At 33.0% G+C, this 12601-nt stretch overlaps 1 protein-coding gene across 2 annotated transcripts in view; it reads left to right on the forward strand.

Annotated features, from left to right (window-relative positions):
* Positions 1–12601, forward strand: part of CERT1 (ceramide transporter 1) — a gene marked incomplete at its 5' end in the record, with an annotated part of 128934 nt that overhangs the window by 67981 nt on the left and 48352 nt on the right. For both annotated transcript variants that reach the window (XM_079703594.1, XM_079703595.1), the window contains 2 exons: positions 7234–7391; positions 11566–11658. In XM_079703594.1, the coding sequence (XP_079559720.1) occupies positions 7234–7391; positions 11566–11658 (251 nt within the window). The remainder of the gene's footprint in view (positions 1–7233; positions 7392–11565; positions 11659–12601) is intronic.

Genomic DNA, 12601 nt, shown 5'->3' on the forward strand with positions numbered 1-12601 from the left:
TGCCACTTCCATTCAACAATGTATTAGAGATTCTACCTGGACAGCTGGGCAGGAAAAATAAATAAAAAGCATCCAGATTCAAAAGGGAGAATTTAAACTTTCTCTGTTTGAAGATGCCATTATCTTACATAGAGAAAATCATAAGGAATCCACTAGAAACCTATTAGGACTAATAAATTAAGACTGCAGGATATAAGATCAGTATACAAAAAATCAATTGTATTGGATTGGCCAAAAGGTTCATTCAGTTTTTTTCTGTAAGATGGCTCTAGTAGCACTTAGTTGGCTTTAACATCATTCAAAACAATTTTGTTAGATTGTCTGTGATAGCTGGCATATCAGCGTGCATTTAAAAAAAGATTTATCAAAATTGGTGAAATTTTGTGTAGTCATTTTAATATTAAAGATGGAAGAAAAACAACGTTTTCAGCATTTTATGCAGTATGTCAAGAAAGGTAAAAATGCAACTGAAACCCAAAAAATGATTTGTGCAGTGTATGGAGAAGGTGCTGTGACTGATCGAACACCTCAGAAGTGGTTTGTGAAGTTTTGTGCTGGAGATTTCTCGCTGGACAATGCTCCATGGTAGGGTAGACCAGTTGAAGTTGATAGCGATCAAGCTGAGACATTAATTGAGAACAGTCAACGTTATACCACATGGGAAATAGCCGACATACTCAAAATATCCAAATCAAGTGTTGAAAATCATTTGCACCAGCTTGGTTATGTGAATCACTTTGATGTTTGGGTTCCACATAAGTTAAGAAAAAAAAGAATTCTTGAACGTATTTCCACATGTGATTCTCTACTTAAACGTAATGAAAACAGTCCATTTTTAAAACAAATTGTGATGGTGATGAAAAGTGGATACTGTACAATAATGTGGAACGGAAGAGATTGTGGGGCAAGTGAAATGAACCACCACCAACCACACCAAAGGCTGGTCTTCATCCAAAGAATGTGATGTTGTGTATATGGTGGGATTAGAAGGGAGTCCTCTATTATGATCTCCTTTTGGACAACCAAACGATTAATTCCAACAAGTACTGCTCCCAATTAGACCAACTGAAAGCAGCACTCAATGAAAAGCATCCGGAATTAGTCAACAGAAAACGCATACTCTTCCATCAGGATAACCCAAGACCGCACATTTCTTTGATGACCAGGCAACAACTGTTACAGCTTGGGTGAGAAGTTCTGATTCAACCGCCGTATTCACCAGACGTTGCACCTTCGGATTTCCATTTATTTTGGTCTTTACAAAATTCTGTTAATGGAAAAAATTTCAATTCCCTGGAAGCTATAAAAGGCACCAGTTCTTTGCTCAAAAAGATAAAAAGTTTTGGGAAGATGGACTTATGAAGTTGCTTGGAAAATGGCAGAAGGTAGTGGAACAAAAGGGTGCATATGTTGTTCAGTAAAGTTCGTGGTAAAAATGGAAAATGTGTCTTTTATTTTTACTTAAAAACTGAAGGCACTTTTTGGCCAACCCAATATTTTTTATACACTAGCAATGAAGAATATGAAGATAAAGTTAAGGAAACAGTTTTGTTTATAACAGCATCAAAAAGGATTAAATACCTAGGAATAAATTTAACAAAAGAAGCACAAACCTTATATTATAAAGACCACAAAACATTATTGAAAAAATTAAAGACCTAAATAGATGGAAAGATTTGCCCTGTTCATGGATCAGATGACTTAATATTGTTAAAAATTCAGTATTCCCCAAATTGACCTGTAGATTCAATCCAGTCTTTACCAAAATCCTAGGTAGGATTTTTGCATAAGTGGACAAGCTAATCCTAAAGTTCATATGGAAATACAAATGACCCAGAGTAGCTACAACAGTCTTGAAAAAGAACAAAGTAGGAGGACTCACACTTTCAATTTCATAACTTACTACAAAAGCAACAGTAAAGTATAGTTCTGGCATAAGGAAAGATATATAGAACAGTGGAATAGAATTGAGAGTCTAGAAATAAACCCTCACATTTATAGTAAAATAAATGTGACTTTTCACAGGAGTGCCAAGACAACTCAGTGAGGAAAAAAGTCTTTTCAACAAATGGTGTTAGGCAGCTGGATATCCATATTTAAGGAATGAAGTTGAACCCCTACTTCACACAAACACAAAAATTAACTCAAAATGGATCAAAAACCTAATTAAAAGAGCTAGCACCATAAAACCTTAGAAGAAATATAGGAGTTAATGACCTTGAGCAAGGCAAAGCATTCTTGATCTTTAGCAAAATTTTAAACTTTTGTGCTTTAAGGAAATTATCAAAAAAGTAAAAAGATAACCTACAAAATGGGAGAAAACATTTGCCAATCATTTATCTGGTAAGGGATTTGTATTTAAAATACATAAAGAACTCTTACAAATCTATAATAGACAAATATCTCAGTTCAAAAATGGGCAAAGCATCTCAATAGACATTTTTCCAAAGAAGACATACAAATGGCCAGTGAGCGCCTGAAAAGTTCCTCAGCTCTTTAGCTGTCAGGAAAATGCAAATCAAAACCACAGTGGAAAAAAAAAAAAAAAAAAACCACAGTGAGACACCACTTCACACCTATTAGGCTGGCTGTAATCGGAAAGAAATACAATAACAAGGCGTAGCTGCTTTGGAAAACAGTCTGGCAGTTCCTCAACATATTATACATGGTGTCACCATTTGACCTAGCAGTTCTACTCCTAGGTATATATTCAGGAGAAATGAAAACATGCATCCATATAAAAACTTGTACATGGATGTTCATTGCAGTGTTATTCATAACAGTCAAAAAGTAGAAATAACCCAAACATCCATCCACTAACAAATGGATAAACAAAATGGAACATTTTTTAGCCATATGAAGGAATAACATACTTGACATGTGCTGTAACATGGATGAACCTTGAAAAATTATGCTAAGTGAAAGAAGCCAGTCACGGAAGACCACTCATTGTTACTTTATATGAAATATTCAGAGGCAAATCGTAGAGCAGAAAGTGTATTAGTGGTTTCCTAGAACTGGGCAGTAGGGTTGGGGGAAATGGGAAGTGACTACTAATGTATGTGGGATTTGAGGGGATGGTTCATAAAAATGTCCTAAAGTTTGATTGTGGTGATGCTTGTACACTCTGTGAATATACTGAGAATCATTTAATTGTATGTGTTAAATGAGTGAATTTTATGCTGTGAAAATTATATCTCAATAAAGCTGGTATTTATAAAAAGACTAGGGAATTCCCTGGCAGTCCAGTGGTTAGGACTCTGCTTTCACTGCCGAGGGCCTGGGTTCAATCCCTGGTCAGGGAACTAAGATCCCATAAGCTGTGTGGCGCAGCTAAATAAATAAATGATAAGAAAGAAATAAAATGTACACTTTAAATTTTTTGAAAAGTGTAAATAAATTCACTGACTTAGTACTGTTCAATTTTTTGGCCCCTGCTTTTTCTTGGGGGTGGGGCGCACCTTGCAGCTTGTAGAATCTTAGTTCCATGACGAGGCATTGAACCTGGGCCCTCAGCAATGAAAGCACAGAGTCCTAACCACTGGACTGCCAGGGAATTCCCTGGCCTCTACTTTAGATTAAATCAATCTAAAGTCAGAGATTTCCTACCCCTAAACCCTTATTTCTAATGATTAATTGTATTAATTACATGTCAAAGATGGCTACTTGCATGGATTTTTTATATCTATTATATTTTCCAGTTGTTCCCATTTAACTATATTTTTAACCATATTTTCTAACCAATTTTTGAACTTCTATCTATTCCTGTTTTGTAAATAATATACAAGAGCATATTGTCATCTACTATATAAAATAATGACAGTAAATATTAACTAATCTGTCAAATCAAGGTATACTCTTGATGAAACTCATTGAGAGGCAATTTAGTGTTAATGGAACATGCATTACTCTATGAAACATGATTATCATCTTGTCCTTTTCTCCCACATAGTCTGTGTACAGATGCTCATACATTAATTGTCTAAATGAAGAAGTTGGACCAGCCACAGATCACTTTTCATCGTCTTTTAGCTCACAGATTTTTCATGTGAGAATATTTTAAATTTAGTTTTTTTAGCCAACTGTATCTTACTTTGTTAGAATAATCGTATCTATAATAGACCAGTAGTCCCAAACCAGTTGGTTGTTGACCCTAGTACGATTAATAGCATGGTCATAGTCTTAAGCCATGTTTCTTCTTTATCATAGTAGACAGGTGAGGAGAGATTTAAACAAAGTTGCCATCCTGTATGTCCAGAAGGACACAGTCATTTGGAATATTTCAGGTGGGGAAATGAAAAAATCCTCACCACAGAAACTGGGGATTCCCCCTTAGGTTGCCTACTATTTAAATTAGTGTTTGGGAGTCTTAATGAAGTGAAAGGATTACAAATCTCTTGGCTTCTGTCAGTATTTGTTTTTATTTTTGACATGTTGATGTTAGCTTCTGGGTTCCTTGATTTTCTGATTGTTAACACCTTTAAAAGAGTTTTGAACTGTATAATGTCAGTTCAACTAAAAGAACTATAGATTTGAATGATAATTTTAAGAGCTTAAGTACTTAAAAATCTAGATTTATAGATTATTTTATAATTTCTTTCATCTTTGCCCTTCATAAGCATGGTTACATTCACATACTTTCAACTTCCTTTTGCTACAGTGTATCATTTTCTCAGAAGAAACTAAGGCATGCCACCTTGTCTCTTTAAGATCTTCTTTCCCTTGTGATCAGCTGAGACATTTAGATGAGTATGCTCATCTAAAATTATTGAGTACTTTGGGGTTTTGCTTAAGTTTTTCCATCAAGATTAATGTAGTTCTACAAGATAAGGTATAAGAGACTTAGAGCAAAAATCAAAGTAACCAATACTTAGAGGAGCCCAGTGGAGGACAAATTAAGATGAGGTTTTGTCTTCATGACCTTCATTTCCTAACAGATGTAACATGAGAGAAATTTATTTCAGAGACCTTACTATGTTTGAGACACTTACTTTCAACTGTTTGAAAGTTTAAAAATCTGTTACATAACCCTTGTATCATTCTGAAAAGGATTTGAGGGTGACAGCTTCTGAAAGTAGTTAAGTGCAGCTGGAGAGGTACATTTCTAAAAGTTTTTTCAAAGACATTTTATGTTGGTCTTTCATCTTGTACTGACTCTATAATAAATTAGCAAACAGCATGGAGGACCCATTATTACAATAGCACACATTCTCATATATAGGACACAGATGACTTTTAGTTTCTAAGTTGATTATTAAAAAAAATCGTAGTTTGTAATAAAACATCAATCTTGGTAAGAATGGTAGAAAATAGTGATAGGAAGGATTTTCAGAAAATACCAGAAAAAGAAAATAGGTTTTAAAACAGCTTTACTGAGATACAATTAACATGCCATAAACTACGTATATTTAAAGTGTACAGTTTGGTAAGTTTTGATATTATCATGAAGCTGTCACCACAATCAAGACCATTATTATGTCCATCGCCCTCAAAAGGTTCTTCCATCCCTTTTGTCTTCCCTTCCTCCCTCCATTCTCAAACAACCAGTGATTTTTCTGTCACTGTAGATTAGTTTGCATTTTCTAGAATTTAATGTAAATGAACTCAGTGTTTTTGCCTGATCTCTTTCTTAGTTTGAGATTTCTCATTGTTGTACGTATCAGTATTTAATTTCTTTTCATTGCTGAGTAGTGTTCCCTTGTATAGATAACAGCCACAATTTCTTCAATCCATTCGTCTATTGGTGGACATGTGGGTTGTTTACAGTTTGGGGCTATTATAAATAATGTTGCTGTGAACATTCACATACAAGTTTTTTTTATGTACATATAACTTATTTCTTTGGGCTAAATACCCAGAGGTGGAATGGTTGAATCATCTGGTAGGTATGTATTTAACCTTTTAAAAATCTTCCAAGCTGCATTTCACCAGTCATATTTATGAGAGTTCAAGTTCATCCAAACCCCCACTAACACTTGACGTGGTCAGTCTTTTAAAATTTTAGTCTTCTAATAGGTGTGTAGTGGTACTCACTGTAGTTTTAATTTGCTTTTCCCTAGTAACTAATAGTATTGAGCATCTTTTCATCTGCTTATTTGCCACCCTGATCTCTTCTTTAGTGAAATGTGTGTTCAATTCTTTGGTTCAGTTTTTTAATTGGGTTATATGTTTCCTTATTGTTGAGTTTGAGATGACTATATTTCATATATTATAGTACAGAATATGTCTATATTAATATATATAGATAGATAAAGGATATGTCCTTTATCATACATATTCTCTGCAAAGATTTTCTCCCAGTCTGTGGCTTGTCTCTTCATTCTTTTTAAAAAAATTTTTTAAATAGATATTACATATATTTAAGGTGTTCAATATGATGATTTGGTGTACATGATGAAATGATTACTGCAGTCAAGCTAATTAATGTATCTCTTCACAGTTACCATTATTTTATTAACTGTAGATTAGCTCTCTAGACTGACTTGTAACTCTCATTCTTTTAACAATGCCTTCAAGAGCAGAAATTTTAAATTTTGATGAAGTTTAGTTTGTTAGCTTTTATGGATTGTGCCTTTGCTGTCATATCTACATATGAGTTTTTAAAGTTTAAAGTATCATTTCATTTAAAGAGTTCTATTGAAAAGGTTTCTCGTTAACTATAGTATAAGATATTGTGCTCTCTTATTTGCATCTTAGGAGTTTTAAGATTTTTCATTTAATTCAAAGACTAACTTTGAATTAAAATTATAATATAAAAACATAATATAATATAATATATGTGTGCATTGGTCCCCAAATTATATTTGGACATTTATTTAAATTTTAACATATTACCTTATTCATTTCCGCAGTTTCTTCTCAGATATTTTTTAAATTCAGGATTTCTCAAAACATAAGGTAGTTCTTGCCATAATTAGGTCTCACTCTAGGCTGTCTTGAGTGTTATTATTAAAGTATTATTCCACCTACCACTTTCTTCACTGGGTGCAGCATAGCAAATAGATTTCAGGAAACAGAATCCAGAAAAAAGGACTTGAGAGTACATATGCTGTCACAAGCTTCTTTGCTCATAGAGATGGATGCAAATTTTAAAATGTTGGCCAACAGGAAGGAAATTACAGTTTGAAAGTCTGCTCTGATGTGATAGTTTTCTAAAAATTTTCTAATTTTAAGTTGTGCTGAGGAATGATTTCTTTGTTAAAAAGATTTTTACTGAATAAATTTTTTTTTCAGTATTTCCACATGTAACACCAAAAGGAATTAATGGTATAGATTTTAAAGGGGAGGCGATAACTTTTAAAGCAACTACTGCTGGAATCCTTGCTACACTTTCTCATTGTATTGAACTAATGGTAAAACGTGAGGACAGCTGGCAAAAGAGACTGGATAAGGTAAGATTTGTTTTTCTTCTTTGTAAAAAATAGTCAGATTTTGTTTGTTTATATACTGATTGAACATTTAAACCAAACTAACTTCTTAGGGAAAAATCTATTGGATTGAGAGAAGTAGCAGGTGGTACTATTTCTCTGAAACTTTGTGGGCATCTTAAACTCATTTTTCTAATGAGATTCACCAGTTATGTATTTGGTTACTGTACAATATGCATTCTTCATTGGATTTTAACATAAAAGTTTTTGTAATGGTAATAGTAATGCTTTGGAATAGAAGTAATGAACCATTTGACATTTCCTAGCTTTATTATGTAATACATGAAACTGTACTTAAGTTATATGAACTACTAAAAACACCAGTTTATAAAGTTAAATATTAACTTATTGCATTCATGGCCATGTGTTTTCCAAGGTCATTGTGATATCCTTTAACACACATTTTGTTGTTCCTTGAACATTTGCCTTATGTTCACCTTTCCCACCTTTGTTTAAACTGCAGCACTGATAATAATAATATGAATCTTTAGTTTCGAGTGTGAAGTAGAATTTGGCTCAGTGAATTTGTTTAGTAGGAAAACGTTTGTTTATAGTTCAACATCTGTAAAATCTTAGAACCAAAGCATACCTTAGAGAATTTAGTTCTAGTCCAATGCCATCATTTTATAGAAGCAGCAGCTGAGGCCCAGAGACTTGTTTAGAGGTGTTAAGTAGCAGAATAAGAAGAATTTTACTCTTCTATATTTCAGCTCTGGATATCAGGGCAGACAACAATCAGAATCTTATCATTCATTAGTGAGTCATATTGCTTGTGGTATTTGGAGGTCTTATCAATGTGAACAGGACACTAAGGAAAGCAATGTCATCACTGATGTAATAGCAGAATGGCTACAGGATTTAAACAGCACTGTATGTTTAAGAAGGTCCCCATGTTTAAAGAAAAGAGAATTGGTCAGAATTCTTAGGTGCATGTGAGAGTAAGCCTGGTTGACTAGCAATATGTATTCTTTTAAAACAAGCAATGAAAATGTCCATTTAAGGTACACGCAGATACTTCATTATTACTTTGGAGTAGAACTGTTACATTGTCATTGATTTCAATTTTGGATCAAATTCAATTTTTAGAAGATTCTCTGTTCACACAAAAAAATAACACTGAGAAAACAGGACATTCCCTTAAATCCATTAGACTAATGGTTCAGGAGAATCATTCAATTTATCCAGATTAGTTTATTCAAAACTTTTTGGCAACTTTCTCTAAGCTCCCCTCTGTTCAGTCTACTTATCCTTCACTAAAGGATCATCATCTCTAGTCATATGCTCTAACCACACTGCCTTAAAAAATTCATTAAAAATAAGACATGGCTTCCCCATCTTTTTGTCAATCAAATTTCTTATTTGAAAGGGATGTGTACTTGCAGTTGTCTTCAATGTTGGTAATCTTTTCCATTCTGTTTCTTTACTGGGTAGCAACAAGTAGACTATACCAAAGGATCTGTGAAAAAACAGTTTTGTTAGACCACATTTAACCAAATAACAGTCACAAAAGATGGTAGTATTAATCGAAATCTGCAAATGGCTGTAATTTGTAATCCTTTTATAGGTCTATCTGATGTCAAATCTTATTCACCTTTTCCACCATAATTTTTTCTCAAGGTTGATATAGGCTCCTAGTTACATTTTACAGGAAATGTAAGTCCATGTGTGCATACACAGTATATACGTATATATTCAGTGTGTGTGTGTGTATACATGTGTATATATATACATGTGTGTATATATACATATGTGTATGTGCATACATACATGTATATATACACACTCTGTAAAGATTAGGAAGTTCTTGAATAGAGAGAGTTGTTTATCAACAAACATGTCTTTTAGGTAATTCATATAATTGAGGAGGAAAATACAGTGTTAACAATATGGTTTACTTGAAATTGTTGTTTTATTCAAGAAATATTTATATGCTTGTTGTGTGCTAGACTCTAAGCTAGAAATGAGAAAACAGTAGTGTACAGGAAATCATTCTTCAAGGAGCTAAAAATCTAATGAGAGTGATTAAGTAGGTGATAGGTGACATAATAATAGCTATTTAATAGCTGTTTGTGTACCTTTTATATAGATTTCTAATATATGTTTATCTATGTATATAATAGATATACACATACAATAGATGTGTATAACATACATACAAATCTCTAATAGTTCTCTGATTTTATGTTTAATAGCTCTTATGTACATTTCTAATGTCATTTCCATTGTTCTTACAGCTAAATAATTGAATATTCTTAGTTACCTATAAAAATAATTCCTTCTTTTCTAGAAGAAGTGTACTTAATTTTTAGCCAGTTGTGTCCAGGAAGACCAAAAATTCTAAGATTAGACAAATTTTAGTTAAGAATGTTAATAAGGAAAAAATTATTCATTGAAGATGTTTGCTTATATTAGTAGATTCACAAGTGTGTAATTTCACATGTTTTTTTGCTTTCCTTGAAATCTTTTTTATATTATTGCTGTGTTGTGTGTTTTTGTTTTCATTTTTTTAAATTAAGGTTTAACATATATACAGTGAAGTATACCAATCTTAAGTGTACTGCTTGATGAGTGTTATACACATGTATACTCCCCTGTAACCACCACTCAAATCAAGATATAGAACCTTTATAGCACCCCAGAAGGTTTCTTCATGCCCCTTCCTAGTCCATACCATACCAGTACCTCAAGAAGTGACCACAGTTTTAACTTATACAGTCATAGATTAGTTTTGCCTGTTCTTGAACAGCATGTAAATGGAATCATACAAAATATACTCGTGTGCCTGGCTCGCTCCCCCACCCCCTCAACACTGACTGTGAAGTTCATTCATCTTGTAACTTTTAGTGGTAGTTTATTATTTTTTATTGCTGTATAGTATTATTGCTGTATGCTGTTCATTGTATGATGAATTTTCATTGTATGACTTCAATTTGTTTTTTCCTTTTTCCTGCTGATGGACATTTAACTTTTTATATTTTGGCTGTTGTGAATAAAGCTGCTGTGAGCATTCTTGTACATATCTTTTGGTGGATATATGCACTCTTTTCTCTTGGGTACATACCAAGCAGTAAAATTATCAATTCACGAGGTATATGCTTAGCTTTAGTGGGTAGAGGCAAACAATTTTCCAAAGTAGTTATATCAGTTTATATTCCCACCAGCAGTAGATGAGAATTCCAGTTGCTCTTCACCCTTGACAACACTTGGTATTGTCATTTTTTTTGTGGGTGATTTTTTGTGTTTTTAAATTTTAGCCATTCTAATGGGTCTGTAGTCCTGTTTTCTCTTCAGTACACAAAAATCAGTTAATCTTTGGGCCTACTGAACTAATTCATTGATTTGCACTAGCTTAATTCAGGTAGGGTTTTTAGAAGTAGTTAAGCTCTGGGTGAGTTCGGTGTGGACTTTAATTTAGCCCTTAAATATTTGAGGTGAGGGAATAAAGGCATTAGGTTCTTTATAAGCTTGTAGGGCTTTAATATCACATTTGACTCATTATAGTCCATTGTTGTAAAAAAAAGTTTGAGGTTGGTGCCAGGGCCAGCCTTTTTACATTTTGTCCTTGGATCTTGGTGCAAACTCTTAGAGCCATAGACCCTGTCTATAAAAGGAGAAGGTTAAAGTAGAAATCTAAGCTCTTTTTCAGCTCTAAAATAATTTTAACCAGCAGTTGGAAAGTAAAAGAAAGGTATCTTTCTTTAGAATATCTTTTTGCATTTATTGATTCTACCAATAATTGAGTTATTTTCTTCCTGGCATCCATTACTTGCCTTTTTTCTCTGTAACAAAATTAATTTAGCTCCTACTGGGGGAAACAAACACGTGAATATATATTGTAGGCATTACTCTGGTGCTAATTTATCCTTTTTTTTTTTTTTTTTTTGAAGTGTAGACACTTTGGTAGTTACTTAATCCATTTAAATATATAGCCTACCTATAAGGTGATCTTAGTGGTATTTTAAATGGTAGCTTGTATGTGATATATGGCCCAGAAAAAAGTGTTTTCTTGGGCAGAAGAATACTCATTTTTCACAGAAGTGGAGTTATTTTGGGGCCAAGTTATAAAATTTTGATGAAATGTAGAGAAAATCCCACTTGACATGATAAATTTTTCACTTGCTTTTTTTTTTTTAAATAGGAAAGTGAGAAGAGAAGAAGAATAGAGGAAGCATACAAAAATGCCATGACAGAACTTAAGAAAAAATCTCACTTTGGAGGACCAGATTATGAGGTATGAAGTTATATTTTTGGTCTTAGAAAGAGAAACACATAGGAGATATACATATATATATATATATATATATATATATATATATATATATATATCACAAAAGTGATTAATTTTTACATAATACTTTACTTTTAAATGTTTTGAATATTTCATAATGTATATATGCTAGGCTTACCCTGAAACATTTTTTTCTTCTTTACCTACAAAGCTTTAAAGGGCTTTAAAAGGCTTATTACTAGGCCTGTCTATAGGACAAGTTTTTGTCTCCCCTGTGAGGATGATACTTACTGATATTACATTCTAATTCTTTTTTTCTTTAATTTTATTATTTGAAATCTATAGATGGTTTATTTTATTTTATTTTTTGGCCACTCCATGAGGCATGCGGGATCTTAGTTCCCTGACCAGGGATCGAACCTGTTACCCCTGCATTGGGAATGCGGAGTCTTAACCACTGGACCGCCAGGAAAGTCCCTAACTCTTTTTTTTTTTTTTTTTTTTTTTTAAACGAAAGCAACCTACAGAGGAAAAACCTGAGAACTTTACAGGTGAAAGATTTTAGGCTGTGCTGTATACTGTGAGGTCTTCTCCATAGGAAAGCATGAACTGTTCAAATTGCCGTGCCTTTATGTTTGGAAAATGTCTGAAACCAGCTTCTTTCCCCTTTCGGTTATTTGTTAAGCAGTTAGTAAAATCTGCCTCTCCATATACAAACACATATAGGAGTAGCAAAGAGTGTCGTTGACATAGAAGAAGAATGGTAAAAAAGTTAGACTGTATTTAAGAAAGTAGAAGAAAAATTTCCTACCATTTTTATTCTAGAAAGGAAAAAAGAAGACCTGCTATTGACAATATTTTTTACGTTGTAATTGATTTCCAACTGTGAAAATCCATAGTATGAGACTTGAACGGTAATTTTATTTTATTTATTTATTTTTAAAAT

Source organism: Hyperoodon ampullatus, assembly GCF_949752795.1.
Source record: "Hyperoodon ampullatus genome assembly, chromosome: 4".
Classification (NCBI taxonomy): domain Eukaryota; kingdom Metazoa; phylum Chordata; class Mammalia; order Artiodactyla; family Ziphiidae; genus Hyperoodon; species Hyperoodon ampullatus.